At 39.6% G+C, this 19,364-nt stretch overlaps 2 protein-coding genes across 2 annotated transcripts in view; one reads left to right on the top strand and one right to left on the bottom strand.

The window, feature by feature from the left end:
- The window catches only part of LOC307126546 (uncharacterized protein), a gene marked incomplete at its 5' end in the record, with an annotated part of 1,586,879 nt that overhangs the window by 1,263,047 nt on the left and 304,468 nt on the right, over positions 1-19,364 (bottom strand). The gene's annotated exons all lie outside the window — the stretch shown is intronic.
- On the top strand, positions 399-13,234 carry LOC307126296 (uncharacterized protein; the record flags this gene model as incomplete). Its single annotated transcript, XM_079816761.1, has 6 exons — positions 399-420; positions 1,695-1,740; positions 1,838-1,929; positions 2,579-2,689; positions 12,298-12,577; positions 13,019-13,234. Exons 1-6 carry the CDS (start codon positions 416-418, stop codon positions 13,232-13,234), a joined length of 750 nt encoding a protein of 249 aa, XP_079672887.1. The 5' UTR covers positions 399-415.

Genomic DNA, 19,364 nt, shown 5'->3' with positions numbered 1-19,364 from the left:
CTCTGAATTCACCCCTTTGAAATTATTTTACTTTGGAAACCATTCGAATTTACCTCTCAACCTGAATTTCGATTAATATTTTTCAATGCTCACAAATTCAGATACAAAAAAAAAAAATCAACTTGCAGAATTTCAGATAAAATAGATTCAGGTTGATTAAATTTGATTGCTCAAATTCAGATCTCAAATTTCAAGTTCATATTTTTCAAAGAAAACTTCAGTTTAATTCGACTGCTCAAATTCAGATCGAAAAATTCAAGTTAAATATTCAGACGGTAACATCCGGGCTACCCAGGATAGGAAAAACAGTTGAGCGCCTATCAGAGCACGACGACCTGTCTGTCGTGATGACTCGTGATCCAATCATCCAAGAAGACGATCGGCACGGAGGGTATTAAGATGTCTTCCAGGGGAAATGAAGTAAGTTTGCTGTTTATGTACAATCAGACTCAGGGCTCGACAGAAGTATGTTGTTGCTAATTACGTTTGGAACACATAGCTATGGTTTGTGTGAATCGTCTCTCTTTGTAGACAGTCAGCTACGTAACACGTTATAAGCTAACGTTACTGAGAATGAGCGCTCAATGCGTGCTCTAATAACACACACACACTCACACACACTCACTCACTCACTCACTCACTCTGGACGCTTGTGGTGTTTTCAGTGTTTCACTGTATGAGGACATGATGTAGGCTACATATGAACTTCATGACAGAGCTGCTATGAGAGTCAGTTCACGAGAATCTCACCAATTCTTTTGATAAAACTATCGTCATTCATTTGTATCATATACACACAGAACTAGTGTCTTTACGACAACCTGTCAAAATAAAAGCTCGGTATCGCGAGGAAATTATAACAGAAATATATTGCGATTACACAGTAGAGAAGAGTATAGTCTACTTCAAGTAACTTTAGGCATAATAATACAGTAGTTTATTAAAACACACAGAAACTCAAATGTCTATAACCCACCGAAATAAAGGTCCGGTCTAACTCAAAGAAATTATGAAAGAAATTGCACAGTAAAATGTACTTTAAAATAATAATAATAATAATAATAATAATTTAAGATACTTTAAAAAAAAAAAAGGAATATCACACAAGTTTTCATACAGGTTTTAATTCAAACAGTAAACTTGCCAAAACATTAACACCGTTTTTTCCCCCCAAAAAACACAATTTCTAAAATTTAATTTGTATTTTGTGCCTATAATGTTTAAAAAAAAAATGTTGTGTGTGAAAATTGTCAGCTGAATACGGTGTATCACGGTATACTCACTACAAAAAACTAGACTACTACACCACTGAGTATAACGTAACGTTACAGCGGGCTATCCTTGATGCACATTGATACAAATCATAAACTAATCTGGTAAGTTTTTAAAGTCCTTTTATTGACAAAGGACAGATTAATTAAAAACTGTAAGATAATATTGTAATCAAATAATTATACTTTTGTATAGGCCTATTCAGCATACCATCTTTATTTAATAGTGCTTTGACATACTAAATTACTTTTTGATTGCTTCTAAAAATGACAGTAATAATCCAGGGTTTTAGAAATTGCTGTATTTCATTTTGCAGTTGTTAAAATTCAGATGTTTTTTCAAAAGCTTACCTGTGAAAAAGCAAACAACTAACATTTTCTCTAAGTTATATTTATCTTTTTTGTATGTGTGTTTTCCTACAGCTACAACATTGTCATCTTTGGTGGCATAGATGGCTTTTCACGGAAGGTAAGCACAGTATTCAGTGATAAATACACAGTACACATTTGTCATTCTTATATACATTTGTGTTTCATCCAAGTAGTAAAACTGCATTGTACTGCAGATTATGTATCTTGGTGCAGCTTCCAACAACCTTGCTGCAACATCCCTGGCATTCTTCGAAGAATCTGTGGAGAAGTTTGGTTTCCCTCTTAGGTAAGTATTTTACTTAGGAATGTTTAAGTTTTACAGTCATGCTTGAATGGTTTTAAACCTCTTTGAAATAACCAAAAGTACACTTTTGTGTGGTATTTTCCTAAAACACTGTTTCTATATTTGTATAAATTGTATAAAGATCATGCGGTACTTCAGGAGCCATTTATACAGGTTGTCTTTCGAGAGTACTCTCGTGTTGTACGGGAAAACCTATTATGGAAATTATCCATAATTTTTCATTTCTTGTCAACACATTGCAGCAGCAAGCAGACCTAGGTGAGCTGGCTCGCGCGCCCATTGGCTGCTCTGCGGCAACCTATCGACGAGCCGCCAGTGATGTCAGCACCTTGGCAGGTCATGTCCCACCGAAATAGGCGTGGCTTATGGCTATAAATACCGGGCTCGGATAAGCTAGCTTACGCAACACTCGTTCCCGCTTCTAGAGAGAACCGAGGTTATGTTAGTAACCGAGACAATTTCAGTTATTGTTGTATGACTGTATAGATCTTTTTTTTTTTTGTTAAAATCTATATAGATATAATGGGGTACCCTTTATAACTAAGTTAAAAGCATGCATCATGTTCCACATTAATGTTTTGTTGAGATGTATATAAAAAAATAACTCTTGTAAATGTTACTCTGTTTCAAGGGTACGGGCTGATCAGGGTGTGGAAAATGTAGACATTGCACGCCTCATGTTTACAGTCCGTGGCACTGGAAGGGGCAGCTTCATATCCGGCAAGAGTGTTCACAATCAACGGTCAGTCCAAAACTTCAGATAATGCTAGTTGAAAGATACCACCTCACTGCTGCCATGCAAGAACATTATTATTTGCTAAAAATACAGTATATCAGCTTGCAGCAGGACAACTATTTGAGGAGTGTGAGCTGAAAGTCTCCAGTGGAAGCTGCTGTCAGTTAAAGGGTACTGAATAGCAACCTCCTTGCAAATTCAACAGCCTTTTTCTTGCTGCAAAAAAATAAGTTAGTTTTTTGCTGGGCAATGGGTCTGGAATTACATCTGTATGTCACTTCTGTTTTGATAGAATGCAGTGAAATTATATTCCATTAAACATGGTTTCTTCTTCTAAACAAATAAAGTAGTGTGGGATAATTATGTTTTATGGGACAATTATGTGTTATCTAAAAAGGTCAACTATGTTTGGTATATTACAATATGTTTGGAATCTTTTAATATGCTTGTGTAACCACTTACAGCAGAGGCCTATGGTGACTAAAAAGCCAGTCACCATATGAATTAACTTGAGGCACACTCTGATAGCGAAAGTATTTGAAACCTTGAACTAGCAGTGGGAGAGCGGCTATGCTTGGTATAATTTTGTGTGCAGATGCCAAATAGGGGAGGTCGAGAGGATCAAAGGCCATTGGAAGGTGTCCATCGGACCAGGAGAAAGGCGTCACCAACACAAGAATATAAACTGCATACTTAGCCTTGAGAGACATTACAGACGGCCTGTATGGCATTACTGATATTGCTGTTCTGTAATCCTGAGCTCAGAAGCTGATCTGATTTTGCTTTATTAAACTTCCAAGTTACTTTTATACTTTTACTGAATCTCTTGCGTCTACTTATTGACAAACCAAAGAACTGGGGAGGAAACGGCAATTTCCAACAATTTGGAGGGGGCACCCGGATTTGTCACGACGCTGAAGTCATCATTGGGGGGCGATCCGCTTTCAACCTCTCTGCAGAGCATCTAAAATAAGGTAAGCAGACACCTTTTTCATAAAAGATCTGCATAATTGGATATACCAAATTATCAGGTTGAGAGGGGATTGTGTACCAATGTTTATGGTCCTACAAAATCAGATCAGTTGTTAAGGTTAAAAGCCTGGCAAGGTTGGGAAAGAGTTGACCAGGCTTGGTTAAAATGTTATGAAAACTCTGTTTATCCTGTGAAACCCGGCGTGGTGAAAGATAAAGGTTAAATAAAAAAATAAGTTGTAAAAGCCTGGCAAGGTTGGGAAAGAGTTGACCAGGCTTGGTTAAAATGTTATGAAAACTCTGTTTATCCTGTGAAACCCGGCGTGGTGAAAGATAAAAGTGTCTGAAGTCTAAAGATCTCAGTATGTGTGATAACGAGTGTGTATAATTCCGTATTTGGGAAGTTCGAGTGCTGCGCACCTTCTCTGGACCGTCACTTAAGTGTGACCTGGTAGGAACGGACGCAGTATTCGGACAGCTCAGAGAGGAAGAGAGATTGATGAGCCCTCTTGAAATGAGAGGGACAGAGTGAATGTAATAAAACCGAGTGATTGAGTGTGTGTGAAGAGATCATAAATAAATGGTATTAGAAGCATTGCTACCAAGACAGAAAACGCGTATCAAGAATGTACCAAAGTGTTGTGTGTAGATTGTTAGGACATAGACCGGTCTATTAGATAATTCAATGAATAAGCAGGCCTGCAAACAGGGATTGATCCGGAGGATTGAACAAACTGGTGGCCACCAAAAAACACTGGAGTTTTCTCTTTAGTATAAGTGGTTTGTGCAGTTCCCTGAGGAAATCCAAATAATTAACAAAAAGGATTATAGAAATATCTGATATACAGAGATAGAAATATATGGAGAGAGAGACAAGCTAGATGTAGGTACTATGACTGTATTATACATTGACCTGTTATATGAAAATACAATTTTGAAAGTCTGAAATTTTTATCTCGTTATCCCTGGGAGAAATAAAAATTGTATCCATTGCAGATATTCAGAGAATCTTTGGATTATGTTAATTAAAATCAAATTACATTTTGTTGGATGAGCAAAATTGGGTGACCAAGTTAAACAGACATTTTTAACAGACATAATATACACATTTTACAATAATGAGAGTCATTGATTTAATCCTAACAGGGTTTGAGAGAGTATAGGAATCAATATAACGAGAGATAAAACATTACAGTATATATGAGACTGAATATAAGGCAACCCAGACAGACTGAAAAGCTGCTATTTCCTGCATTCTGCAAAGAAGAACTTGCTTTATTAAAATAGCATGGGGAAACTGTTGTTATCAACCAGATGATACATCTGAGATTAAGAGACAATTAAAAGAGATGGTTAAAGAACAGTTTCAGAAACAGGCAGGAGATAGACTAGACCCCAACATGACAACAATAGAAAGCACAAAGGAAAGTGCTGAATGGAATGAGATTGACCTGAGAGAAACTTTAGGAGCAGGGGGGGGGGGGGGGGGGTCAATTGGGAGCCATACTGGTAGCCAGTATGGAGACGATAGAGATCAAGTTACGGTAAGAGGGTATGAACTAGACGTAGAATACGGAAACAAAAAGAATAAAAATGAGGAGGAAGAAGATAAACTGGAAAACAGCGGCCCCAGATACAACACCAGGTCTAAAACAGATAGAAAGAACGGGAATATCTTACAGACATTCAGAGGGGGTGAAGGTCAAAAATGTCAAATGATGTGCCCTTTAATTCAAGCCAGGGGCGGGGTAGGTAATGAGTACAAACCATGGGGACATTCAGACATGAATGCAGTTTTGAGTAAACTCCCTGATATAACAAAGGGATGAAAAATGTGGTTGGCAAAAGTCATAACATTAACCTATGGAACAACCTTGGCATTAGGAGATGTTAGGGCATTGTGGGGAAACCTAATGACCCTGACTCAGGTAGAGCAAATCGAAAAACAAGCCGATACAGTCAATGAGTCCAACCATACACCCCTACAGCAGCACATTACTGAAATAGAGAAGGCGTTGGATACATTATATCCAATGCCCAGATGGACTTATCAAAGCATTAAGTTCAAGCTTCAAAACGGAGAGTCAGCCTCAGCATACCTACATAGGTGTGAGGCGGAGTGGGAGGGAAGAACAGGGGAAACTCCGGATGATAAAGAAATATAACAGGAGTTTTTTAGACAGGCAGTAATGAAGGGGGTTCCAGATGTTGGAGTCGAGGCAATGGAAAACAGTCCCGATATGGTAGGAGGGGATAATGCTACCTGGACGAGACATTTTGTGTACCATGTAGATAGAGCCATAGATAAACGAGGAAAGGAGGACACTGAGTTAGAGAAGCTTAAAACTCAGCTGTTAAAAATGCAGATAGAGGTGGAAAAAGACAAAAATAAGAAAAAAACGAAAGAGAATTCCCAGTTGTCAGTTTTTCCAGTGGCAGGGGTCCAGGAGAAGGCTCGATCACCTGCACACAATGTGCATCCTGTTACTGGGCCATACAGCCCACAAGGGTTCCCTGGGTGTCCTGTCCCTGACCCAACTCCAGACTGGCCACCACCATATCAAAATTTGAGGAGGGAATTGCCCTCTAGTGAGCAGGGGTGTTTTACATGTGGAGCTTTGGATCATTGGAGGCGTGAATGCCCACAAAATGCCAGAAGGCCAAGGGGACCACCCCTTGCACAGGGACGGGCTCCTGTTAGAGGGGGACCTCAGAGGGGAAGAGGTAGGGGTACCCCAATGGAAAGAGGTTCATGGTATGGCAACCAACAGGTGCCCAGACAAAGCCCAGTCTGGGGCCCGTCAGACCATGCGACCTATTGACGAGACCCACAGAGAACCAGTGAGGTGGCGTTGGCTGAGCCCCTCCTAACAATACTGGTGGATGACCAGCCAGTTGAGGCCCTAGTGGACACTGGGGCCACCTTCTCCACTATACAGCTACAAAGGGTGGAGAAGGGCTCACTGTCCACACAAAGTGAGGAAGTGAGGGGGTTCTCTGGGGAAACTGAAAAATGGCCACTGACCAAACCACTACAAGTGAAGGTGGCAGGACAGAAACTACTCCATTAATTCTTATGCTCGGCTAACACGCCCTCTGCATTACTGGGGAGGGATCTTTTGATTAAATTAGGGGCTAAAATTCTCTGCAGTCCAAAGGGGATTACACTGATATTTCCAAATGGACTGACCACAAATTGTTCCTACGAAGCTCAGGACAGTCTGGGGAGGGGTCAGTACGTGATACAGGTCGAAAAAAAGGTTGTTGACAAAGTTTATTGGATGAGGTTAACTGAGTGTTCCAAATTGACAAAACTAATTTCTGAATGGGACGAATGGATAAAGTCTGTGCACAATGTTGAAGTCCCTCCAGACCCCTGGCACTGTACCTTGTATTATGACACCGCAGACGATGAGCATTATGAGAGAGAGTACAACAATGAACTGAAAGGTAGACTGACACAAGTCAATTGTACAACTTTATTCATAGGAGAAGAAGGAGTAGCCGTAGCAGTTCAGTTAACAGAAGAACAGCAGGGGTATTTTGAAGAGGGAGACACATCCTCCCCACACGTGTCCCTGCTGCTCAATCCAACCCACGAGGCGCGAGCATTAGGCCCCATGGTAAAACGACTACAACAAACCACTGATTGGGAACCAATAGGAGACGGTTGGGAGATGTCTAGAGCCGCGGATAGTTATAAATTCCAGTTTCAGGAACACGTCGAAGCAGTATACCAAACGCAAATAGTAACTCGAACTGTTATCATAACTCAACCAGACGGTGAAGGGACCGAGCGAATGTTAAGAGACCTACCAAACACACTATGGTCGTCAGGATCTGGAGATGTAGGGAACTGGAACATAGAACCTGTATAATTTGAGATAGAAAAAGGAAGAGTAGTAAATGTTAGGCAATATCGAATCAGCAGGGAAGCCTCAGGGGGCATTAGAGAAACAATACGAGAGCTAGAAAATGCAGGAGTTCTATGTCGTACAGTTTCTGATTGGAACACCCCCATACTGCCTGTACTAAAAAAGTCGACAGGGAAGTACCGGATGGTACATGATTTGAGACGCATTAATGAGATTGTGACCACCCCCACTCTACCCACCCCGAACCCATACACCATTCTGGCTAAGTTGACACCTGAGCACACCCATTTCACCTGTATAGATCTGGTGAATGCATTTTTCTGTGTTCCTTTGGCAGACCACTGTAAGAACCTGTTTGCTTTCCGCCATGAAGGTTGTCAATATACCTACAACCGCCTCCCTCAAAGGTTAATCCTGAGTCCTGGGATATTTCATCAAGAGCTAAGGGTGCTGTTAGAAACATGTGAATTGTGTGAGGGATCCATACTGGTGCAGTATGTAGACGATCTGCTAATAGCTTCAGAATCAAACGAGCGGTGTCTACTTGATACCGAAAAAGTGCTTCAGGTATTGTCAACAGCAGGCCTAAAAGTCAGGAAGGACAAATTACAGGTCAGTAGGCCTGAGGTAATGTTCCTGGGAAAAGTGATAGGAAGGGCTGGGAGTGGTATGTCAAATGAAACAAAACAAGCCATTCTGTCTTATCCAAAACTAACTAAAGTCAAGGACATGTTGTCATTCTTAGGTTTGGTTGGATACAGTAGACAATATGTCCCAGATTACTCAGAACGGACAGGGATACTGTATCAAAAACAACACCAACAGAGAAGAGTGTTAAGCTATGTCAGTGCACAACTGGACAAAATAGAACAAAAACAACCCCCGTGCGCCAGATATGCAGCTGGGCTGTCTAAGATGATAGAAAAAACGGAACACAGTCATGAAACACCCATTGCACATCCTCTCTACACATTCTGTAGTGTCGTTCATTCAGTCATCTGCATTCACTTTTTCAGCACAAAGACAGAGTAAGTTGATAAAAACACTCACCGCCCCACACATAGTACACAGCCACCAAGGAGTCAACATGGCCGATTTGGTGGGGGAGGGAGAACCACACGAATGTGCACCAAGATCCCTGAAGGACGAGCAACTCAGGGAGGGGTTGAGTTCAGTACCACTGACAGATCCAGACATAATCCTCTACTGTGACGGTTGCTGCTTTAGGACAGATTTGGGAACTCTGTCAGCCAGCTACGCTATAGTCCAGCAAATAGGGTCAGACTATCAAACCATAGAAGCATGCTCCCTTAAAGACCGCCCTTCTGCTCAGCGAGCTGAATTATTAGCACTAATCAGCGCCTTGCACTTGGGCAAAAACAAGAGAGTAAACATATACTAAGATTCGGCATAGTAGTCAGGGAAAGGTTGAACGATTGAATCTGACGTTAAAAAACAAACTCGGGAAAATTTGTTCAACCACAAACCTCAACTGGGTTGATGCACTTCCACTCGCGCTCATGTCAGTCAGATGTTCCATAAACAGAACCACTGGGTTCACCCCCTTCGAAATAATGTCAGGGAGACAATTTCAAGGCCCATGGGCAAAGTTTGATACTACGTGGGCCCTGGATGCTCCTGCTCGATATTATGACAAAGTAAGTGCAGTGGTTAACATGTTTTGTCCACAGAAAAGTTGGCCACAGGACGATACCCCGGAGATTGAACCTACTACAACCGAACTGTGGGTGAGGCTGAAACAAATTAAGAGAAAATGGTCGACTCCAAGATGGAGTGATCCAATGAGAGTCACTGCTAGAACCTCACACTGTGTCCAACTGGCAGGTAAAGGAAAAACATGGTATCATTTGTCTGCTTGTATGTTCTGTCCCCCTCCTGGCAGGTCGCTCGCTGCAACCAGAATTGACCTTGTGGAAGGTCAAAGAGAGGGAGAGGAGGTGACGGAGGAAATCCAGGAGGAACAGAGAGACACACAGGACAGCCAAGCAGACACCCGAACAGAAACTGAAACATCGCACACTCAGCTCTACCAGAAAACGCTTGGAGGACACTCTGCCCTCCTATTTAGGAAAGGTGATCTGTTGAATACACCAGCAGATGTACCCATAGCTCATTGCATCAGCGCTGATTACGCCTTAGGAGCAGGAGTTGCAAAACAGATTTGTGAAATATTTGGTACTGAAGAATTAGACACGACCATAAGCCAGCCAGGACAGTGTGTCAGAACTCAACACGGTACTAAAGTAATATATCATCTAGTAACCAAGAGGTGGTGCAGGGACCTGCCCACTTACCAAGACTTAGAGAACAGCCTAGAACAACTAAAACACCAATGCACGAAGAATAACGAAAGAGTGATTGCAATTCCAAAAATTGGGTGTGGGCTGGACAAACTACAGTTTGAAAAGGTAGCAGAAATACTAGAGAGGGTGGTTCATGATAAAGAAGTACAGGTGGTGGTAATCTCAAAATGAGGAAAATACATGGGGTGGTGACATGTTGGACGGTGGGTGTGTTGATCTGTGTAGGAGTAATACTGTGGGGAATAGGGGAACAGCAAAATAGACATAAGAGAGGTAACAGTCTGGTAAAACAAGGAGGAAAAAATGGAGCAAAACTAACTCTAGAGAGGGTGAAGGGAAAGGACGGACTGTGGGAGTTTGACCTCTGCCAAGTGATAGATTGTGGCAAAGATCCGATGAGATGGAGGGGTTATGACATATACGGATGTTTATGGCCATCCACCTCTGCCACGACGGTACCATGGTGCCACACATGGCATGATGTAAATTGGATGACAAAACCAGGGTATACCAAGACAGTTCTCACTAACAGCCCTTTGACCAAACCAGATCACATACAGCATAGGCTGAAATTATTTCGAGGGTACCAGCGTAGTTGGGGAAATTGGAAAAACACGTTAAGGATCTCATTGAAACATGGAAATGATCAAAAAGAAACATATATAACTCTAGGTGTAGATGTCTCGGGAAGAGATCCCTTGGGAATGATAATGATAGAACTCCAGGAACCAGAACCCACCTCAGAACCAACAAGTAAAAACCTAACCAAAGGCCCTAGCAAAACAATTAAAAGCATTGATTATAGCAGATTAACACCATTAGATGTGCTGACCATGGAAACAGGATATTATGACAGCAATTTGTGGTTAGAATGGGTAGTGTAGGCAGAAAGAATAGGAGGATGTTTTGTTTGTTATTTTTATAAAAAAGAGCCCCTTCCCACACAATGTTTAATTATTTTTATATATTATTTTCATTTCTTATTATTTTACTCATAACATTTTCAAATGTAAATAAGAGGGGACATTTGAGAGTCAGAAGCAGGTCATTATCCATGTTACAAGATAATACAACAAGATTTAAAGGGAATGATTTGAAAGGTTATATATTTTCTAGATCACATGAATGAGGGAAAAAGCATATATGAAAGTTTATATTGGAATTTTGAAATATGATGTGAAGTTCTATGCAAGCCAAAGAGGAAGAGGATCGACGAGCACATCAGTGCTTAGCAACTGGGTTGACTCTACTGGTGGTTTAAAAACCCGCTGTCAGCCCCAACACCAAGTAGCACTCAAAGCAAGACTGAGTACACTTGGCAACGGTGGAGCAACCCAGATAGCGCTCCAGGCCACCGGAAGCGTCTGTGAGTTCCTCTGGCATCATGAGACATATATAACCTACTGATTAATAGTATGAGTCACTGAAAATGAATCTACTGAAGTAGTGATACCCTGGTATAATAATCGAATTGTAGTGAATGTAATGCACTGAAATTTGATGTGTGGTTGTCATCCCCTAACAGATCCATTAGATTAGGGAGGTGGGGTCTTTTACTCCTCTCTAGCCAAAAAAAAGGGGGGAGATGTTTGACCTCATACTCCAGTTAAGTCTTGTCCACATGAGGGAAGTGATTGAGAATGATGACTGGCTGGATTCAGCCATGACTTGAATGTTGAAAGAAAGGGCTGAACTTATGGGGACAGGACTTAACCAGAGGGCATAGGTATGGGACTCGCCTAAAGTCCCAAAGGGGGGATGATATGGAAAGTCATGTGGAGGAGATGTGATCTCGTTGAGATCAAGAGAGGGAATTGTGGGATAATTATGTTTTATGGGACAATTATGTGTTATCTAAAAAGGTCAACTATGTTTGGTATATTACAATATGTTTGGAATCTTTTAATATGCTTGTGTAACCACTTACAGCAGAGGCCTATGGTGACTAAAAAGCCAGTCACCATATGAATTAACTTGAGGCACACTCTGATAGCGAAAGTATTTGAAACCTTGAACTAGCAGTGGGAGAGCGGCTATGCTTGGTATAATTTTGTGTGCAGATGCCAAATAGGGGAGGTCGAGAGGATCAAAGGCCATTGGAAGGTGTCCATCGGACCAGGAGAAAGGCGTCACCAACACAAGAATATAAACTGCATACTTAGCCTTGAGAGACATTACAGACGGCCTGTATGGCATTACTGATATTGCTGTTCTGTAATCCTGAGCTCAGAAGCTGATCTGATTTTGCTTTATTAAACTTCCAAGTTACTTTTATACTTTTACTGAATCTCTTGCGTCTACTTATTGACAAACCAAAGAACTGGGGAGGAAACGGCAATTTCCAACAATTGATAAAGAAAAACACAATTATGCATTGAACAATCTGATGAATTTTCCCTGTACATAAGTTTAAAGGTTCCTATTGAACTTCACTATTTTCCAGAATCGAGAGGCTTTGGAAAGACCTGTGGGTAGCTGTCACAAACATCTACTATGATGTTCTCCACTACCTTGAAGAAGAGGGCTTCCTCAACATCGCCAATGCTACACACCTCCTCTGTTGCCATTATGTGTTCCTGCCACGGCTGCAAGATTCCCTGGACACTTTCCGCTGTGGCTGGGACAATCATCCAATAAGAACAGAAGGCCATATGATGACCCCTAATCAGCTGTGGGAGCTGGGCCGAATCCATCACCCAATTCAAGGCCCAGAAAATATGGAGGTATGTACCAAATGTACAACTTGAATGCTTTCAATAGTATACATTTTTTCTTGCAAACATTAGTTATGAAGACAATGCACTATTGTCAATACTCCCTTATCAAAGGCTGGCCTTAAAGGAATACTTCACTGATCAGCATTAAACTTTGTATCCGTAGTATCCTGGTAGTATTTTCGGACAAAAGTGCGTCGGTCCCTCATATCCCACTGCGACGAGAAGTTCTCATCGCAAAGGAATATGAGGAAACGACGCACATTCGTTTGAAAATACTATCGAGATACTACGGATACAAAGCCTTACGCTAATCGGTCAAGTATTCCTTTAAGTTAATAAATATTTAGCAAAGTGGTTTACAAAAGTGTAGGTTACAGTGAGTGCCATAAAGCCATTAGGATAAATAATACTGCAAACAAGTAAGGTTTTTCTATTTTGCTTTGATAGGGTATGGATATTCCTCACATTGAGTGGGAAAACAGTGGACTTACTGCTGATGGCTACTCCAGTGTCATCGTCCCAGACACAGAAAGCCCACTGACTGCTGGACAAATGGCAGCTTTAAGAGAAGTTGTTGACCCAAGAGCTATATCCCAGTCCTTTGGCTGTGATATCTATGTTGCTGCTGTTCAATTTTGTGAGCATGTTCTATCTGAAAACTGAGAGACACACGCATGCCCCCCTTGTTTCTGTTCTGTTTGAAACTCAGGGCAAGCGAACTACCAACATTTACAGGACATAAATACATTTTAGGCATTTCTTATAATTGTTTTGAGTTTTATGAACAGGCCTTTATACTGTACAGATGTAAACAACTTAATTAAACTGGCAATAAAAACCCTTTAAGACTGGTAGCAGCTGCTAATGTGTCTATTTGAGCAAACGCCCCACAAATTAATCAGTACATGAGTTGTACTGAAAATCAAACTGACCCTGCATCACAATATACATATTTTTCTTGTATAACCGGTGGATTAAACATGCACTATTTTCATATTTAGGACGTTATGAAGTAAATCAGACTGAAAACTGTTGCTTAATTGCAGTCAAATGACCCTTAAAAGCACAGATGGGTGTTAAGATAATCAGTGTCATGTCTTTATAGAAGTTATTTGGTACCAAAGATTGGAAAAGCATGTTTGCAAAAGCAACAAAGGTTATAGTGGATTTGTTCTAGGCATTGAACATTCACTCTGGAGACAGATGCATTCCTGCATAAGATGTTAAGCACAGCTAAATAAAACAGGCATCATACACTGCATGAAAAGTGGGATTTTCGACCCCATAAACGCCTGTATACTCCTGGAAATCTCCCTAATTTTCGGCAGCTTTCGACAATTTAGAGGCAGCGAACGTCGCGTTCGTCTGTGCCACAAATTGTCGTAAACGAACCATGACGTAGGTGGAGAGCCCCCCGCTGAGAGACCGCGCGGAGGTGCGACGCCTCTAATTTGCATATGAATAGCAGCGAAACCAGAGAGTCAACGGCCAGACTTGAATTTACTCACTCACTATTGGCTGAAGCCACTACATTTAAAAAAGAAAAATCCCTCGTGATTGGTTGGCAGATCACTGCCAACCAATCATTATTGGTCCCCCTGGCTCATTATAAATGTAAACCCCAATAATAATAATAATAAATATATAATTTATGTTGTAATAATTTGTTTCATATTAATGTTATTGTGCTATGAAGTATTCATACCATCAAGGAATATATGGGAAAATTATACGGACCGTGCCGTTTATTCAAACAAGGGGCTTCATTTATAAGCATACAGCTGTTCATTCAAAGAAAGGGCTTCATTTATAAAACACAGCGGTTTACTCAAAGAAAGAGCTTTATTGTTAAACACACAACTATGTACAGTGCAGCAGTAATGTCTCGTAATGTAAAGTTCGTAGAGCTCCAGGCTGCGAGAGCGCGGTGGCCGCACAATCCATCCAGACACCCCGTCAACAAAGCCGTCTTCCTCGTCAAACATGAGTTCAATGGCCGCGGACTTCCAAACGTCCACCTTATCCAGCACACTCTTGCTTCCAGCAACTGTAATACAATCCATAAAGACAATAAGCAACCTGAAAAATACTCACATTGACAAAAAACGGATCTAATATAATAAATCTTACCCTTTTTCTTCTTGATCGACTCCGAGCTAAACTTCGCAGTTTCAGGTTGTTTGTATCTGAAGCTCCGGCGTGTCGATTCATAATACGTCTTACAGGCAGCTGGAAAACAATTGCATGAGACTGGTATTAATAAAAACAGTCACGGTAAAATTAAACAAGGAATGAGAAACACATTAGAAGTTACTTACACACAATTTCGTCGTGATCAGCGGTTAAATCTGGACTCGCGGAAATCTCTCCAAGCAGATAAGAGCTCACGGCTTCGTTATGAGGCGAGGATAGTCTGTGTAAACAAAATGTGCAGTTTTAAGCTCGGATCTATTAACGCATCCATTTCCTTATACAGCTGAATAAAAGCATATTCTTTAAATCGTAACGTTACATTACCCATGCTGTGGTTCATAGCGGCTGCAGTTTGCCTCAGAGTTATGAAGACGAAGACAGCCTCCTGAAAATGAGTCCAAAAAGTTCGTCGCGTCCATGCAGAGATTGAGTTGAAGACGGTGTCCTGTCATTGTTGATCACGAAAAAGGAAAGCAGCCAAAAACATAAAACAAATAGTTTAAAGCTCGTCTTCTACGCGTCATGGCCATGACCTCGACCTCGCACCTCATTGGACTAGGGCTCTGATATGGAACGCGCCCGGGGCCAAATCTCTTTATACGAAACGCGTGACTTATGATCGTTTCAACCTTCAACACGCCCTGTTTTCCGCTTCACGCACAGTTTTAACATGTTAAGAAGACACATTTGAACGTGTTTCTTAACGCACACATTCTGTACATGTCGAAGCGTAATATTTTTTTTTTAAAGCAGACTTACCTTTAGATGTAGCCTAGGCTACATACATATTAATATAAGATATTAATTAATTGCTTAACTGACTACTGTGCTAGAGTAAAGTAGCCTAATGTTACAATGTATATTAAGTAAATGCTTAATATTATACAATTATTATAATTTATCTATATGGGTTATTGTTTGTTTTTTAAAGTTAGGCTATATATAATTTCTAAAAGTATAGGCTAATTTACACAGCACATATTTATAACTGAAAACACACACAACTTTATTCACTTTCACATAATAATGTTTTTGTAATTTGGTGTTTAGTTTGTTGTATAGTTTGTTTATACTGTTCTGTCTCTGTTTTGTTTCCAGGAACATCTGATGAGTGCTATAATAAAATGACTTCATTATATTTAAAATATGTTTTGATATTCATTTTATTTATATTATTGATATTTTATATACCCATAAACGTGTCTTTAGGAAGCCATAAGTTATAGAGACAAGAATAACTTTTGCCATTTAAATGCCACATTCATTTACTGAGGACCCATACAGCCAATGATCATGTGTGAAAACACTTATACATAAATTGATCACTTAGAAATCAAAACTAAGGTTTGAGAAAGAAAGAATATGCATACAACAAAATATATTGTTTCATAGCAGCTTCAGTAACAAGTTCAAAACAAATTCTGCTGTAAACCGGCTCTAACAAGCCAATATAGTGTCAATATTCAGCTCAAGTGACTTCAGTGTTGATTCAGTTCAGTTGATTTCAGTTCAACTGTAAATTCCATGTTAATCTTGAGTACCTATAGAGTAGTGTTGCATCCGTAATATCTCTGTAGAGTCTTTAGTTTGATCATATTTATAACGCTGTACCGATTCTTTTCGAAAACACCCGAGCTCATGCAGGCGTGCAGAGCTAAAGAGTCACGGACACACACACACACACACACACACACACACACACACACACACACACACACACACACACACACACTACATCATGACATTATCCCTGGATAACTTTCGATTCACTATAAATGCCACCCAGTTGTGCATTGTGTAGTTAGATATATGCAAAAACAACATTTTTGGAAATAGTTAAAATAGTTTTGCACAAAGTGTTGCTTTTGCAAGAGATGTCTGATGTTTTGTGTGTAGAGTTACAAGAAATGGAGCCATATTTTCAGAAATTGTGTGTAAGCAATTAGATAAAACTGTAAATGAATCCAGTTTATTTTAGTTCAGGACTCATAGTCCAGGTGTTAGTAATCTGTGCTTAATCTTTGTTCCAGGCAACAATTTTTTAACTCGCGATTTACTAGATTAAGGCCTACTATTGGCATCATTTAAACCAGGAAACCACCTATTGAAAATCTGCATTGATAATTCATAAAATGTGGTGTGAGCTCAATTTAAATGACAATTACAGAAAAACACAATCTGACTTAACTATAAACACACAAACTTGTACTTTTCACATTTATGATTAATAGCCATTTAAAAAATCATTCACAGTGCAGGGTGGAAAAATTAATGTTGGTATGTAAACTGTATGCTTTACTTGATTTATTTGTGTGCTTTGGTTCATTGTCTTGTTGCATCACATAACCTCTCTAAAGGTTGAAGACATGAACTGCTGTCCTGTATTTTTTTTATTTTTTTTACATAACATTGGTTATCGCTAATGACATACAGAGTAATTAATCTACACTGTGAGCCCGGACAAGTTGAATCTACTTAAAAAATTGGAGCAAACTGGTTGCCCTAAAAATTTAGTAATGTGTACTAAAACGAGTACATTTTACTTAAATTTAAGATAACATTTTAACTTAAACTTTAAACTTGTTTTAGTCAAAAAAATTCAGAACCTAGATAAAACTCCCCCTGCTGCTACTCTGATTTGCATTTGTGTAGCTCACAGCATCTTCATTTACATGATAAAGCCTCCCCTAGAATTAAGGGGAGGGGGGGTCATGGGGGGACAACTGCCAAGCAAGGCCCACGTCAATTTACCACAATTTACGGCAGTTTTCGGTGTTGCCTGCAAATTGCCGTGCACAGTCGTAAACCTGAAGTTTCACGGCAATCTACAGTGTCACATACTGACGAAAATCCCACTTTTCATGCAGTGATATGAGTTAATCTATGAGTTTCCATCATTCTAATCTGAAATAATAAATGTCAATCAATGATGAATTTTTATGTAATGAAAACACTGATGGATCTGTCATGAACACAATGATACATTTATTATAAGTAACTCGCAGACAAACACTGATGAAGCAATCTGAGAACAGCAGCGGCAACAAAATATAAAAATACACTTCATCCAAATATTTCTGTGCTTAACTGCATTTGTACATTACTAAAATAACACTTAACTTTACTTAACTTTTTTTTAAAAGGACGTTAACTTTGAAGTTGCTACATTGCTATTGCTAGCAGGCTGCATGCCAATTAATAAAATTATTCAAACCCCTATACTGTATATATCCATCAAAAAACAATGAACTTTATATTCGTAATTTAGCATATTAATATGCAATCATTTAAACATTTAACATTAACATATGGCGTTATTCACCACTGCTTTGTCCCTATACAAGACCAAATCCTGTTTGGCAAGTGCCAATACAAGCCAGGATGTCATTTTTAAAGGATGCATAGTCCTTGTAATGTCCTGGGATTCGCAGGGTCTCAAAACAGGTGGAGGCTGTTGGGAAGCTGCCTTTAACTACCTCAATGGATAGGTTATTCCTTGGCATAATCTCCCACCCTGTCCAGAATTTCAACAGGTCAGTCAATTCATCAGGTGATGCTGTGGATTAAACAAAATGGATCAAATGATAGGTTGCTACAAATAATGAAAATAATTTAGAAAATTAAAATAATGTTTAGTATTCAATAAATGTATCATAGTAGCTCTTATGTAACAAATAAAGCAGTTTCTTGAACAGAAATACCATAACACCATATACCCTGGTGAAATGTCAAAAAGGTATGTAAAAATCCTATTAATAAAGCTGTGTGCGAAGAGTGTGTGGTTATCTACTCTTTCTGTCATATATACAGGTGTGCATCTGAATAGAAGGTTTTGGTGGCTGATTGCCTGACCTCTCATTTTGGCCTATTTGCCTCCGTTCCCTGCAGTATAGTAACCAAAAATAATCGTTAATCACAGATTTGAAAAATATCCATGTGAACAGATTTAAAAATGTTTTTTAAACACTTAACCTTATATCCTGACTGCTGCAAGGAACATCACTAACGTTACTGGCTGCACATCCTCCCCTTTCAGATTCGGTCAATAAGGACATTAAGTGCCTGGCTGATCGTAACAGCTCAGCATGACTAGTACCCTGTCAACACAAACATCATACAGAAAATACAAAATAACATCACAAGAGAGAAAAAAAGGTTTAAACCCACTGACCATACGACTGATGTTAAAGCTACAGTGTAATCTGCATAGAGAGCTGTTTATATGACAAATAGCCCGCTGTAACGTTACGTTATACTCAGTGGTGTAGTAGTCTAGTTTTTTGTAGTGAGTATACCGTGATACACCGTATTCAGCTGACAATTTTCACACACAACATTTTTTTTTTAAACATTATAGGCACAAAATACAAATTAAATTTTAGAAATTGTGTTTTTTGGGGGGAAAAAACGGTGTTAATGTTTTGGCAAGTTTACTGTTTGAATTAAAACCTGTATGAAAACTTGTGTGATATTCCTTTTTTTTTTTTAAAGTATCTTAAATTATTATTATTATTATTATTATTATTTTAAAGTACATTTTACTGTGCAATTTCTTTCATAATTTCTTTGAGTTAGACCGGACCTTTATTTCGGTGGGTTA

The sequence above is a fragment of the Gobio gobio genome, assembly GCF_949357685.1.
Source record: "Gobio gobio genome assembly, chromosome: 5".
NCBI lineage: Eukaryota > Metazoa > Chordata > Actinopteri > Cypriniformes > Gobionidae > Gobio > Gobio gobio.
Note: the sequence above shows the minus strand (reverse complement) of the source record. Positions and strands in the feature narration are given on the sequence as shown.